Below are 15500 nucleotides of genomic sequence, written 5' to 3' on the forward strand. Positions count from 1 at the left end.
TCATGATCCCAAACAGAAACGCTGCACCCGTTAACTGATAAGTACCCCCCACCCCAGCCCCTGGAAACGTCTAGTCTCCTTTCTGACTCTGTGAATCTGACTGTTCTAAGGACCCCATAGAAACTGGATCACACATCATTTGTCCTTTTGTGTCTGGCTTAGCTCACTTAGCGTGATGTTGTCAAGTTCAGCCACGTGGTAGCCTGTGTCAGAATTCCATTCTGGCTGAATAATAGGCTAAATGTCAGGCTGAGTAATATTCCATTGCATTTATGGACCACATTCCATCGATGCATTCATTCGTCAATGGACAGCTGGGTTGCTTCCACCATTTGGCTCTGATGCATAATTCCACTGCCGTGAACGTGGGTGTGCAAGTCTCTGTCTGCGTCTCCACTTTCACTTCTTTGGGGTATGTACCAAGGAGTGGAACTGCTGGATGATAGGGTCATTCCGTGTTTAACTTTGTGAGGCTGTCGTCCACGGCCGCTGCACCAGCTTGCATTCCCACCGGCAGTGTGTGAGTCCAGTTTGTCTGCATCATTGCCAGCACTTGTCGTTTTCCATTTCTTGACAACAGCTGTCCGAGAGGGTGTGATGGGCCATCTCGGACTCTCTTTTTATTCAAGCTAATTGCTCGTCTCCCTCTGCATCTGGTTACTTTTTGTCTGCTGTTCCATTTCTTCCAGGCACCTGAGCCCATGTCAAATGATACCCCTATTCATTAATTCATTTGTTCATTCGTTCATTCATTCAGTAACTGTGTATTGAAGGCTTGCTACATATCAGCCATCATTCTAGACAGTGAGAGTATAGCAAAGAGCAAATGAAACAGACAACACTTCTCATCGTCACAGTGTTTACATTCTAACGGGAACAGTGGACACAAGAGTAAAATATATAGAATGTCCGGTGATGCTAAGTGCAATGGAGAGAAAGAAAGCATAGGGAAGAAAAGGTGGGTCCAAGAGGTGATGGGGGCCAGGAAGAAATGTAAGGAATACGGAACAGAGGGCAGGGAGCAATCTTACATAAAGAGCGTGAGGAAGGCCTCATTAAGACAGGGGTGTGTCAGCAAGGACGCCACAGAGGTGAAGAGGGAAACTGTGTGGCTATCCAAGGAAAGAGCGTCGCCCTCGAAATGGCGATGGGCCCAGTGTGAACCATGAGAGGCCGGCGTGCTCGAGCATGGGAAGCATGGGGAAGGGAAGATGGACCCAAGAGGCAACAGGGGTCAGATCGTACAGGGTTACGTCACCATTATAAGAGCTTTGGTTTTCACTCCAAGCGAGATGGGAGCCTTTGAAGGATTGGGAACAGAAGAAGGGCATGATCTGACTTTGGCTTTCAGAGCACCACTGTGTCTTTATCTTCCCTCCCGCACCCCGCTCACAGGCGCCCAAGAAGGAGCTGCAGAATGGCGTTATACGAGGCTACCAGATCGGCTACAGGGAGAACAGCCCTGGCAGCAACGGGCAGTACAGCATCGTGGAGATGAAGGCCACTGGGGACAGCGAGGTCTACACCCTGGACAACCTCAAGAAGTTCGCCCAGTATGGGGTGGTGGTCCAGGCCTTCAATCGGGCCGGCACAGGGCCCTCATCCAGTGAGATCAATGCCACCACCCTGGAGGACGGTGAGGGCCCCAGCACGGGGTGGGGGATGCAGAGCCAGGGCTGCCGGGGAGGACTCGGGCCCTTCCACTGCTCCTGGGTCCCGTCACAGTCCCGTGAGGCACACAGCTCGCTGGATCCCTCCATCTCCTCTTGCCCATTGGCTCCTCAAGAGATGTCAGTCCCCTGAGCACCCCCAGGCCTCCCAATCCACTGGCTGGCACTCTGTCCTTTGCTTGCTGATGCTCTGCCCATCTGAGCACCTGCCTGTCACCCACCTGACTCTCCAGCCGTGTGGCTCCCTCGTTCTGGCCCTCACTCATCTCTCTCCCCAGGCCCTTTTCCTCTACACCCCGGTCCTGTTTCTCTTCCCTTACAACCTGCAGGTTGGAAAGGGGGCAGAAGGCAAGTTACCTTTGTACTTCTGGGCTGGAACCTGTCCACTACCTGCGTGAGGGGCCGCAGATGAGACAGGGGTTAAGAAATTCTGAGATCCACATGGTGGAGGATTTAGAGCCCACAGTTTAAACGTGATTCTTTGAGGACTAGAGAGGACTCCACCCTCTGATGAGCAAATGACAGGGCCTAGTTTTCAGGGGGACAGGGTTAGGAGGGAGCAGGGTTGTGTCTGCTCTCCAAGCACAGAGAAGGGCCAGCTGGTACATGAGCCTGTGGCAGGTTGAAAGAGGAGACGTGGCCCTGGATGCCTGCAGCCCCGCCAACGCGCAGGCAAAAGAAGTAGACGGTTCTCCTAAGCTGCTTTCCTGACGCCCTAACCCAAAGCCAGAGTCTGAGATTAAAACCGTTGCTGCGTCCGACCCTGCCCCAGCAGAGGGAGGGGACTCACCGAGGGCGTCATGCCACCGGAATACCCAGCATTCCACCAGTGACCCCAAGAAAGTCATTCCTGGGGGCGCCCGGGTGGCTCAGTAGGGTAAGCGCCCAACTCTTGATCTCCGCTTGGAGGGGGATCAACTTGTTACCTCTTCACGCCAGTAGTCCTCATCCCAAGTGGTGCTCTAACCCAGCGGTTCTCAAACCTGTGTGTGTACAGACTCTTCTGGACGGCTGGGAACAGATCGCTGGGCCCTCCCCCCACCCCATCTCCTCTTTAGCAGGCTGAATAAATTTTGCATTTCAAAGAAATTCCCAGGTGCCGCTGGTGCTGCTGGCACAGGGGGGCACCTGCCTGTGGGAACCACAGCACCAGCAGCTAGGGCATTACCCATAAAAGAAGCCCCAGGTTCACGGAAGCTAAGTAGCCTGTCCAGAATCCCCTATCACCTAAAGAACAGAGCCCGGGGTCAAAATCTAGGTCAGACCCTGAATTCCATACTCTTTCTCCTTCACCCTTTTGTCTCCCTCTGGCTTGGGAGCAAGGCTGGATGGAGGAGCACGTGACGTGGACCCAGGATGCCTGGGGAAGGTGTGTCCAGGGGAACAGCTGTCCCGGGCCCAGACTGACAAGGCCCGCCACACGCTGACGGCTGTCTGCCAGGGCCGGCCCAGGAAACAGCCAGGCCAGGCCTCCAGCAGGGCACTACCTCCCGGCTCCTGGGTGGGGGGCCTAGAATTTCCAACAGGGAGAGATCAGCATGGGCTATAGAGTCATTTTCAAAACAAAAGAGGAGAGAGGGAAGAAGTTTCCAGCAGCATTTGCTCAGCAGTTTTTCATACTTAATTAAGGCCCTCGTTAGCCTGTCAGATCCTGATCGTTTCCTGGCAATATTAGCACTCCTCCTGGGGTATTCAAGGGCCCCTGCTTTAGCAATAGTGTCTTTTCCATAATTATATTACCTTCATTTTGTTCGAACGGGCGATCTGTATTAGTTTATTACGCTGGGTCCCTAATTACATGGTGCTTATATTTTTACACCTAAGTAATATGAAACAATAATCATTCTCAAAGAGGATCGTTAGGATGATGTATTATCATTTAAATGCTCATAAAAATTAGAGTTGCCTCTTGTGGGGCAATGGGATCTAATTACCTCTATCCAGCCTGTGCCTCCTTTCTCCCTCTCAGAGCAAAGCAGACGTGGCCTTTCCCTTTGGCCCCAGCTCCTAGGAAGCCAGCAGGAAGTGCCACCGAAATTCTCCCCAGCCAAAGTGGCTCCTGGAGCCTGGCGTCCCAGCCGTCTGCTGTCTCAGAGTGACCTGCACCGGGCCAACCCTGGGTGTAGGACTTAGGTTAGGCTCCAAGGTCGCTCTCCAGTGGGGAGGGTCAGAGGCAGGATGCGACACTAAGTTGGTCTCAGAAAGCGTTTCCTCATCACCTGAGGCGTTTTGATATGTTCACGGGCAGGGACAAGGGACAAAGGTGTAATGGTCCCAGAAGCCCTAAAGGTGCCTATGGAACCCCTCCTCCCCTTCACCAAGGCAAAGGGACCACTTCCTGCTTTTCCTTCTCTTCAGCTTGGCACAAGGACACGTGGGGCCCGAGAGCCAGGCTGGGCTCAGACTGCCCGGTCAGATGCCGCATGGGGCCGGCAGCCATCAGATAAGCTCCAGGGCTGGCCTGGCGATCTTTCAGGCTCTGTAACCTTCAGCAGAGCTGGACTCCCCGGGCTGTGGTGCCCGCTGGTGGATCCCCGTGGGGTCATGCCTGGAGGTCACCGCCTTGTGCCCTCAGCACATACCCAGAACCAGAAACGTGCCCCCTAGTGAGCAAGGAACCGAACCTATGAAGACCTCTATTGGCCCAAATCCAGGAGAGGAGACTTGCCTCACTTCCCAGCCATGCAGCCCAGACCCTCCTTACTCATTGTCGGGAGCTCCTCCCATGTTCTTCTGGCTGGGACACGGATGTCGGGCTGTACCTCCTGACCGGGCCCTTCCCTTCTCTCCCCACCCCCTGCAGTGCCCAGCCAGCCCCCCGAGAACGTCCGGGCCCTGTCCATCACCTCCGATGTGGCCGTCATCTCCTGGTCGGAGCCCCCACGCAGCACTCTCAATGGCGTCCTCAAAGGCTATCGGGTCATCTTCTGGTCACTCTACGTGGATGGGGGTGAGTCTGCCAGGAGTGACAGTCGGGTCTCAGGGCGAGAGGTGCAGGCTCCGTGGGAGTCTATGTCCACGCTCAGAGCTGAGCATCTTCCCGTGGGACGTCAAGTGGAGGCCCAGCGCCCCTCTTCTGCACGTGTTATCCCAGCCAGAGCCAGGGCCAGGGTGGGTGGTGGAATACACGGTCACCTCCATGCTGGGGGAGGGATGCCAGCTGCTCCCAGACGGCAGTGTGTTTGGGAATGACTGGAGATGTGATGGGGCATCTGGGTTTTTCTGACGTAACGGGTTGCTATTAGGCAGGGTCCCGGCAGGGGACAGTCAGCACAGACGAGGTAACTGAAGAGTTTCATGAAAGGGCTGCCTTCAGAGGGTTGTGGAGCGAGGGTGGGGCATCTAGAACTAGTCATCACCACCGAGGCCAGAAGGGGCAAGCAGAGGAAGCAGGGTTACCAGAAGCTGGGGTGGGTGGGGGGCCCCTTGGTCAGGCAGCGAGGCAAGCAGTCTGTGCAGACGAGCTGCCCAGGACGCGGAGAAGAGCAGGAGGAAGTGGAGCTGGGGCGGGAATGCAGAGGGACAAAACCCAAGACAGTGGTCCAGCCTGGGGGTGCCTTCCTTGCGCTGGGATGCACTGGTCCAAACAGTCATGTTTAGCCCCAAACACAAGAAGCCTCTGCCCGCCGGGGTACACGGGAGCCTTGCAGTGACCTGGGAACCCTGCCGTTGTACAAGCCAGAGGCCCAGCATCCCAAACTATGGAGATGTCCTACTGGGGGGCCACAACGGGCCACAGTGAGCTTAGCTCCCCGGATCCTGAGCCTTCTGCCACCAGCCCCCGGCCCTCCCTTGTTCCCTGGAGGACCCGGAGCTCCAGCTCATGGTCATTTCTGCAGGGCAGCTGCCCTCCCCATTCCCCGCCCCCCCCCACCCGGCCCGTGCGTTGTGCTGTGCCCGGATGCACTGCCAACAGGAAGTGCCTTTTCCGCCACCACCGGCACTGTGTCCTCCAAAAGCACAGTGACCTGGAGCTCAGGGCTGGATCTCGGGCAGTGTCCCAAGTTCATATGCTGCGAGATAGCCTCACCTATTTGTGCTGTACCAGATAAGGGGTGAGCCCTCATTTTCCAGAACTTGCTTCCTCTTTTTTAAGCCCACAGTGTTCCTAGCTCAGCCCCTTCAGGTAAGGAAGGCATTGGCCTCTCTAATCTCCAAAGGCATCAGGCTTGTTGGCCATACTGTCCTCCTTTTGCTGGCTCCAGTCCTGGACAAGACTACCCTGGTTTCTGATTTCCTAAAAAGGCAGGTCCCGCTGCTCAGGTTTCTGAGGCTCCCCTGCACTGACCTGGAGTTGCCTCTGGCTGGGCATGGCGTTCTCACTCCCTGACCCCGGCAATCTGCTGCCTTCCCCCGGCCCAACCCTCTGCCCACAGCAGGCCCCAGAGAGGCTGTGGGGTGGGTCTGCAGGCTCCCACAAAGCCTGTCCTCAGCCAGTGTCTGGGTCTGTCTTTCTGAAAGCCCAGTGGTCCCAGTGGATGGCTGTCAGCTCAGGAGCCTGTCTCTTTCCCTCCTTCTAAGACCCTGGTCTTCCCGGGGGACCCCCTCCCTAAGCTCTTCTTTAGCCTACAGCAAGTTCCTTGGCAGAGCCAGATGACGGTCCTCACTGAGCCGGAGGAAGGCCCGGCCCTTCCTGGCAGAGGCAGTCCTCTCTACCAGCCTGTCCCAGATTCTTTGCGCGGGTTCTTCCTGGGGAGGGAGTCCTCAGTGGTGGGGAGAAGGGAAGGGGACTTAGCCCCTTACCCTACTGAGAATAAGGCACGCTTGGGATCGCTCGCATGGAGAGGGCTTCGGTGGAGGAGGGGAAAGGGCTCAGAGAGGTAGAAGTATTCCAAAGGGAGGGTCTGAAGTTGCATGCGGTGCAAGGTCGCTGGGGCCAAGGCCGGGCATATGCCGCTCACCCTGGTTGGGCCACTTGGGGAGAGATGTGGCCTGGGAGCAGTGCCCCAAATCTGCCCCCATGTACCTGGAGGTCAGGTCCCCCTAGTCGCCACTACCATGGAGTCGAGGGCTGAGCCCAGTGGAGCCCAGGCTGGCAGAGGGGCAGCGGCGGGGGGACCTGGCATGGCCCTCCCGGCCGCACTCAGAGGCTGCTTGCGTCCGGCAGAGTGGGGCGAGATGCAGAACATCACCACCACGCGGGAGCGGGTGGAGCTGCGAGGGATGGAGAAGTTCACCAACTACAGCGTGCAGGTGCTGGCCTACACCCAAGCCGGCGACGGCGTGCGCAGCAGCGTGCTGTACCTGCAGACCAAGGAGGACGGTGAGTCCTCTCGGCCGCGCCCGCCCGCCAGCCTCCCCAAGGCCTGTGGCTGAGCATTGCCCAAGGAGAAGGGTGACCGCAGGGCACTGGCCTGCCTCCCGTCCGTTTGAGTCATTGTAGGGAGGCCTTGGCCACTCTGGGGCCCCGTCTGGGGAGACCGCAGCCTACCGTAGGTGGGAGCGAGCTGCTCTGGGACTCCTGCCTAAACATATAAGCAAACAGAGCCCGCTCCCTTAGCTCCCCCTGCAGCACTAGGTCAGAGGCCAGATAGCGCCTCTCTTCCCACCTCCACCCCAAGAGCATCCTTCCTGCGGCATCGGCTCCCCTGCAGGTTTCTGCCTGGTTTCCTCTGGATGAAGGTGGTTGGGATTGGCGGGGAGGAGAGGAGCATCGCGCCTCGCATCTTGGCTTAGAGACTTAGCAGCCATCCTTCAGAGGCCCCAGAATGGGCCAGGCCCTGGACTCTGGTGCGCTGGGGAGGCTCTCGGGCGGAGAAGGGGCTGTACCTCCATTCAGAGCTCTGATCTCAAAGCCCTTCCTCATGGGGCAGAACTGGAGGCAAAGCAGAGATAAGGAGCCAAACCTCCGGGCGGGGTGACGAAGGAGGTGGGGAAGGTTGGGAGCTGAGTCAGCCCAGCAGAGAAGAGGTTGGGAGAAGGGCCAGGCTCCCAACTGGGTCCCAGAGCTGCACACCACCAGGGGGCCTCGTTCCTATGGAGCCCCTGCCCCCACCCGCCCTGGGCCACGTCCAGGAGGTGGTGGTGTGTGTGACCGTGTGCAGCTCTGGGCTCCTGCTTCCAGGCTCCACTTTCTTCCTCACCCCATCCCAACGCCATCACTTAGCTGATGCTTCAACCTTCCGAGGCAGGTGCTCTATTTTCAGAGTCGGTTCATGTGAAGAGCGGCTGGCAGCGTGGGCGCTAAAACAGCAGCCACCGCTCACATCATGGCTTCCTCCCCTCACTGCCTCAGTTTTCTCCACGTTCCCATGGTCTGGGTCCCTCCTGTGCGATTGGGCAGAAGGTGCTGGAGGATTGGAGTTGCTGAGAGGAGGGTTGCAGGCTGGGAGGGGTGCTCAGGAGTTTCCCAGAGTAGCCCAGCGCCCGGGGAACAGACCGGTTTAATCCAGCTCCCCACTGTCCCCAAGCCCTGCCCTTCCCCCAGATCAGCCCCCTCCCTGCCTTAAGCTCTGAGCAATTAAATATTTACCAACTTGCCTGCCCTACTTTTCCTGCCATTAATCCCCCCATCGAGGTTTCCTGGGACAGCTCCGGGCAGAGCCACCTGCTCGTGTGTGTGCAGACCAAGCAGGGACCGTGCTCAGAGCCTGGCCCCTTCCAGAGCTTCTGAACCACACACCTTCCCAGCCTCTAGATGGAAACCACGCCCCCCCCACCGCCCCGATGTCTTGCATCCTGTGCTGATGCAGGGTCTGAGCCATAAGCGCCTCCCAGTGTTTGACAAAGGGGGGGCCCCACGAGGGAACCCGGAGGTCCAAGAGCGTCATCCCTTCCCCCAAGGAGCTTTCAACCTTTCGCTTTAGAGCTGCCTCCAGAGCCTCTCATGGGGACTGCGCACAGGGATGGCGCGGCCAGGGAGTGGGGCCCCACCGGGCGGCTCCGCGGAGTGAAGTGCCGCTGGTGGGCACAGCAGAAGAGCGTGGCCCAGCCCTGCCCATTATTGGCCAGTTACTTAACCTTCCTGAACCTGCTTCCTCGTGATAAAACGGGGACAGTGAGGCCTCATCAAGTTGTAAGAAGCAAGTTAACTGTAAAATCCTTCCTAAAACGTGCAGTGCTAGCAAACGGCAGGGGCCTAATAGCTACCAAGGTGCTGACAATGAAACGAGCACTTCGGGTGAACTCAGGCACCCCTGAGGGACTCAGTGCCCCCCTAAAGGCAGGCCCAGGCCAGAAGGAAGCCACTGTCAGATGAGGTCTCATCCAGAACGGCAGCCACACATGACATGGGTATCACATGCCATCATAAGCATGACCAAGCCTTCCCAGGAGCCCAGTGAGGTACCTAGTATGTCCATTTTAGAGGTGAGAAAAGTGAGGCCTAGCAAGCAAAAGCAACTTGCTGAAGGTCACACAGCGCATCGTAGGAGGCGAATCAAGGCCTTCTTGCCTGCATATCTTCTATACTTTCCATCACATCCCTGCAGCAGACAGGGAGCTTTTGGCTGTGAGTAATACAACTAAAAAAAGATTTAACTAGTAAGTGTGTTTATTATCGCACATAACAAGGAGTCTTGAGGAGGGCAGCTCCAAGATGGCTCAACTCAGTGGGCCCCATCCTCCTGCCGTGCCGTCCTCAGTGTGTCCACTGTCCCTCCCATGATCTCCAAATGACTCCAGCCTCAGGCATCACACAGACAAGACAGAGTTCAGAGTGCAAGAAGGGGTCTCTTCCTGTGGGCGTGCCTCTCTTGGGAGTGAAAAACACCTTTCCCAGAAGCCCTTCAGTAGATTCGTCGTCATTTCCTGTTGGTCACACTGGGGCAACGTGACTTTTGCTAAGCCAGTCGCTCAAAGGGGAATGGGATGATCTCGGCTCACTTCCGCGAAGGGTGGTAAATCCCCGGTGTCAGTGATGGGGACAGCTTTCTCTGAAGGAGGGGGGTGGCACGGGTACCGAGCGAGAGGGAGGCTCGGTTTGCAAGGAACAGGAAAGAACAGTGGCGGATGGGCAGACAGACAAGCAGGCGCCGCACCAGCACCGGCCCCACCTCCACCAGGTTCCCCCATTTCGGCTCTTTCTCAGCTCACTTGGGAAGCAGACAGGTCCACACTGTAATTCCAGCTCTGCCATGGGAGCGTGGAACGAAGAGCTGAAGACGCTGTGACTCCCTACTGCCCACCCTCCCAAGCCCCTGCCCCAGCTCAGGATTTTACATTCTTCCGAAGGAAAAAAATGATCAAGAAATTTAGAGAAAAACAAAATAAATTAAAAGATAAAATGAAAACAAACTCAAATAAATGCAAGCTCATTTCTGAAGTCCAAATCCCCCAGTCTTAACCCGGCCTCAGGCTGGCTTGGCTGGACTTGGTTCCTGAGCAACAAAGCCTCTTGCCGACACCTCCCTGCCCCTGGGAATGCCAAATCAGAGTGAAAGTTGAGTTGGATTTTAAACCATCTTAAAGATATTTAACTGAAGACGAGGCTTGACTGGACCTGTGTTGTAGGAAGGTAACTCTCACAGGAGTGGGAGGACAGATGGCAGGAAGGGACTGCGGGGGGTTAAGGACCAGTGTCAGAGAGGCTCCTTAGAACCTGTGGGCATCTAAGCAGAGAAGCAGAAGGTGTGTGCTAGGGCGTGGCTATGAGGATGAAGGGAGGAGTGGGCACAAGCTTAGAGAAACATATCAGAGGATTTGCACTTCCCGTAATGATGGACTATGTAACTCAAACCCAATCTCCTTGCTGAGAACACTAGGAAATCTGGATAAAATATTTTGTAAAACACCTGCTTGAAGGCATCAGTGAGCTGGCAGGAGAGTGAAGAATTACTGGGCCAGGATCTAGGGGAGAGTGGAAGCCCAGGCGATGAGCCTGGCATTTGGAACAGCTCTCCCCATGGGGGGACATCTGCTGAATCTGGAGGCAATGGCTGAGAATCCGTGAATTGGAGTCCAGGGCCTGCTGGGGCAGGCAGGTCTATCTGGTGAATCCCCCTTACTTTGAGTTGAGACCATGAGGGCAGCACATTGGATTAAAAGTGCACCCAAACTAGACAGCTCAGCTTCAAATCATCTCAGGCCTGGAAGTTAGATTGAGGTAGCCCCAGGTTGCTAGCACCCCAGATTGCAAGTACCTGCCAGAAGCAAACGTGAATTTTCCCTTTAGGAAGATTACATCATCTGAGGCCTCAAATTATTTCTACAAACAAGTTTGCAAATGATGTGTCTGGCATACAATAAGAAATAATGAACAACATGAACAAAAGCCAACAGGGAAAAACAAAAACCAGAAACAGACCCACAAGAATTCCAAAACAGAGGTTTTATCAAATATGAACTTTCAAATAGTTATTCTGAACAAGATTGAAGTTTTAAGAGAATTGGAGATTCTCAAATGGAAAATCTAGAAACAAAAACTATTCATACCTGAAATCAAGAACTCTGTAGGTAGATTTAATAACAAATTAGATACAGCTAAAGAGATACCTAGTGAACTGGAAGTTAGATGAGAGGACCCAAAAGAAGCTCAGAAAGAAAAATGGATGGAAAATCAAAAAGCAAGTAGCAGATGTGGAACAGTGAGTTTCAAACTTGACTGTGCGCACACACCACTGGGGGTCAGGTTAAAATTCAGATTCTGATTTGGTAGGTCTAGGGTGGAACCTGAGATTTTGCATTTGTAACGTGCTCCCAGGTGACGCTGCTGCTGACCAATGGACCACATTCTGAATATCAAGGACATTGAGGATGTGAGAAGAAGTCTCAAAGGAGAAGAGAAAGAGAATGGGGCAGAAGATAAAATGCTTGAAAACTTTTCGAAACTGATGAAAGACATCAATCCCCAAAGCAAGGAGCTCTATAAACTCCACAGGCAATAACTTAAGGAAGTCCACACCTAGGCTCATCATAATAAAGCTGCTAAACAGGAAACACAGAAAATTCTTAAAAGCAACCAGAGGAAAAAGACCAGTTACTTTCATGGGACCAACAATGAGATCAGTGGCTAATTTGCCAGAAACAATGAGAACAAACAAACAATGGAAGCCAGGATACAATGCAGTGGTATTAAGTATGTAAGGGAAATAGTTACCCACCTATGATTTTATACCAAGCCAAAATACTCTCCAAGATTAAAATGAAATAAAGATATTTTCAGACAAACAAGAACTGAGAGACTTTACCACCAACATGCCTGCTCTAGAGAAACATTGAAGGGTATTCTTTAGCTAGAAGGAAAATGATCCCAGGTAGGAGTTCGGTGGTGCAAAAAGAAAAGAGCAACTAAATGGTGAATATATAGGTAAATCTCCATTAATATTGACTGCATAAAATGATGATGATGGTGATATTATCTCGGGGAGGGCCTCAAATATATACATAATTAAAATATACAACAATGGCATATAAATTGGGTGAGAGTAAATGGAAGTTCTAAGTCCCTTGCATTGTCAGGGAGAAAAAAGTACAATTAATGACGTTAGACTTTGGTAAGTGAAAAATTCACATTGAGTAACCCTACAAGTGGCAAAAGGCTGTCTAATAACCAACTAATAGAGAGGGGGAAATAAAGTATTTTTAAAAATACTCAATCTAGGGGCCCCTGGGTGGCTCCATCAGTTAAGTGTCTGCCTTTGGCGCAGGTCATGATCCCAGGGTCCTGGGATCAAGTCCTGCATCGGGCTCCCTGCTTAGCGGGAAGCCTGCTTCTCCCTCTCCCACTTCCCCTGCTTGTGTTCCCTCTCTCGCTGCCTCTCTCTCTGTCAAATGAATAAATAAAATCTTTTAAGTAAATAAATAAATAAATAACACTCAATCCAAAGAAAAAGCACAAAAGGAAATAAAAAAGAGAAACAGAATAGGTGGGAAAAAGTATTTAGTAAGATGAGGTATTTAAGCCCAAATATATAAGTAATTGCATTAATGATAAATTGACTAAATTATTCAATGAAAAGACAAAGACTGTCAGACTAGCTAGCCATGAGACAAAACCGAAATATGTGCTGTTTACACTAAACACTGAAAACATAAAGGTATGGAAAAGTGCAATGTGAAAGCACTACATAAAAGGTGTTATCACGCAAAACTGAGAGAAAACTGGAATAATGACATCAGACGCAGTACGCTCTAGGGCGGAAAGCACCATTAGAGGTACAGAAGGACACTCTGTTACGACAGAAGGCCCAATTTACTAGTCAAATAAAACAGTTCTGAATTTGTTGTGCACCTAATAACATAACCTCAAGACTGCAAAAATAGACAAACCCACAGTCATGGAGAGATTTCAGCACACCCCTCTCAATTACTGCTGAGGAAAAAAAGTTTGCAAGGACAGAAAAGATCTGAACAGGACAGTTAGCACACCTGCCCCAGGGGCGCCCCCCAGCCCCCTGCACGCCACAGCTGCAGAGACAGTAGCAGGGGTGGGATGGCAGGGCTGCAGCCGTGAGGGAGGCCTCGGGCCCCTGGGTGGATGGTGATGACGGATCATTATGTAGCCTAGAATTGTTGACCACTTACTAGATTAAACAAAAAAAATTGTAGTAGGTACTAGAAGCTAAGAGTTGAGAGAGGGTCTGCAAAAAATGATCATCGTCACCATTTATTGAGTGTTTTCTATATGCCAGGAGGGGCCCGGTGCTTTTATGTTAATTAGCGCTAATTGTCACTACAAACTTTAATGTGGTTGTTATCACATCCATCATATAGATGGGGAAACGGAGGCTTGGGAGGCAAAGTTGAGCAGGATGCCATCAGTGTCCTCAAAGGAGCATAAAGCTCCCAGGAGTGAAGACAAGTACACGACAATACAAGAGAGAAATTGAAGGGACCTGAAAACAAGAAGCTTCCAGTCTCCTAAGCAGAGCCCTGGGGCCCCAGTGGGGCCAGGCAGGCCCACAGAGATGGGGGCAGTGGGAAGGCAGACTCCATATGAATTGGGATTCCCTTAGGATGAATTTCCCAGCCAATTCTCAAGTAGACTTTCCTTCCTATGGGGCACCTGGGTGGCACAGCGATTAAGCGTCTGCCTTCGGCTCAGGGCGTGATCCCGGCGTTATGGGATCGAGCCCCACATCAGGCTCTTCTGCTATGAGCCTGCTTCTTCCTCTCCCACTCCCCCTACTTGTGTTCCCTCTCTCGCTGGCTGTCTCTATCTCTGTCGAATAAATAAATAAAATCTTTAAAAAAAAAAAAAAAGTAGACTTTCCCTCCTGAAAACAGAAAGGACCTAGCCAGCAGCCCAGGGCCAGTGCTCTGGGCACGTGGCAGGAAACCCAGTCACCCACTGGCTGACCACCAGCCCCTGACCCTCAGGAGGAGGCCTGCTCTGTGAGTCTCTGGAACCCCCAGCCTCAAGGAACTTACAGGCCAAAGAGCAAAGTGACCAGTATATTTGTTTGGCCTACATACAACCTATTAGTCGAACACTGAGGCAGGAAGCAGGTTAGGGTCGTTGGAATCAAGGTGAATTCCCCATGGGTTCTGTTTCTCTCTTGAGTATCCTAAGTCCTTGGTTCTGGCCAGTTTTGAAGCTGACCATTCCCAGTGCCTTCATCTCAGAGACTTTGTTACAAGCCCCAAATGATCACCTTCTCCTCACCTGCTGGAACCTCCCCCTAGAAACCATAGCTCAAGGATACCTCCTCCAGGAAGCTCTCCCAGATTGATCTGCCTCACTCTCCACACCCTGTCATTCTTTCCCAAAGGCGGAGCTCCTTTCTCTAAACTGACCTGGCCTTCTCCCTATTCAGTTCCAGGTCCCCCTGCTGGCATCAAAGCTGTCCCTTCATCCGCCAGCAGTGTAGTCGTGTCTTGGCTCCCCCCAACCAAGCCCAATGGGGTGATCCGCAAGTACACCATCTTCTGCTCCAGCCCTGGGTCTGGCCAGCCGGTGAGTAGGCCCAGGGTTGCATGATGAGGGGGGACAGGAGAAAGGGAAAAGTTCTCTGAACATCAGTGGGCATCCAGGCCAAACCCAGGGGCTACTTATATCTGTGTTTCTACCTGAATTTGTGGATAAGAATGGACACTGGGCACCCAAGAGTAGCTGAAGCCTTACCCAGTGTCCATCTTGGGTCAGTCCTCTGTTCCAGGGGCTGCAAGGTTGTCACAAGCCCTGGAGGCTTCTTTGAGTCAGGGGTCGCAACCAAGCAGATGTGAGAGGGAGACCAAGGCCTCGGCTCTTCTGGTCTGGCTGACCAAGGAAGCTCCTAGCGGGCCCCAGAGCTGTTGACTGGGACCTGGCTGGTCCATGGCCTCTGGACATGAGCCACTCTCCAGCATGAATGGTCTGGGCTCGGAGGGCTGCTGGAGCTCTGCCCTGAGTGGCCTCCTCAGCGTGGAGCCCACTACAGGGAAGAGAAAAGAGATGGACAGCTGAGGGAAGGCGAGAGATGTCTCTCTGGGCCAGAGCTGGGCCTCACCACTGGGGAGAGGACTCAGACTGCAAGATCCCCCCAAACCTGGGAGTGCAGTGCAGGCGGCCGGCCCCTGCCCTTCCACTGGGTGCTCAGAGGGGCCAGAGGGGCCCCACGGAGAGGGAAGAGAGTTGAGGGTGTGTGCAGTCTATGCACCCACGTCCCACAGTATGCATCCTTCCCTCTGCCTTTCCTGATCTCCACCCACTCAGCCACCGAGGTCTGCTGGGCACCACCCTGGAGCACTCCTGTTCTAGTTACAGGAGCAGGTGTGCCTGTCCTCAGGGGGGTGTCCTGTCTAGTGGGGGGGCACACCCTGAGGGGGCCGGGAGTACCATGCAGGAGATGTGCTCAGGACATCTCAGGAGGGGAGCAAGGAGCTGGAGGAGGCCAGCTTCTCCCTCCACCAGCAGCCAGCGATGGGACAGCAGCCCGAGCATCTGCAGATGAGCTCCTGGCAGCCGGGACC

The 15500-nt window shown here is 53.6% G+C and overlaps 1 protein-coding gene across 1 annotated transcript in view; it reads left to right on the plus strand.

The window, feature by feature from the left end:
• DSCAML1 (DS cell adhesion molecule like 1) overlaps window positions 1-15500 on the plus strand; it is a 317264-nt gene that overhangs the window by 283753 nt on the left and 18011 nt on the right. Inside the window, exons 15-18 of the mRNA XM_040631180.1 lie at window positions 1396-1636; window positions 4474-4620; window positions 6778-6933; window positions 14366-14505. Of these exons, the coding sequence (XP_040487114.1) occupies window positions 1396-1636; window positions 4474-4620; window positions 6778-6933; window positions 14366-14505 (684 nt within the window). The remainder of the gene's footprint in view (window positions 1-1395; window positions 1637-4473; window positions 4621-6777; window positions 6934-14365; window positions 14506-15500) is intronic.

This window comes from Ursus maritimus, unplaced genomic scaffold (genome assembly GCF_017311325.1).
Source record: "Ursus maritimus isolate PB19 unplaced genomic scaffold, ASM1731132v1 scaffold_16, whole genome shotgun sequence".
In the NCBI taxonomy this organism is placed as follows: domain Eukaryota; kingdom Metazoa; phylum Chordata; class Mammalia; order Carnivora; family Ursidae; genus Ursus; species Ursus maritimus.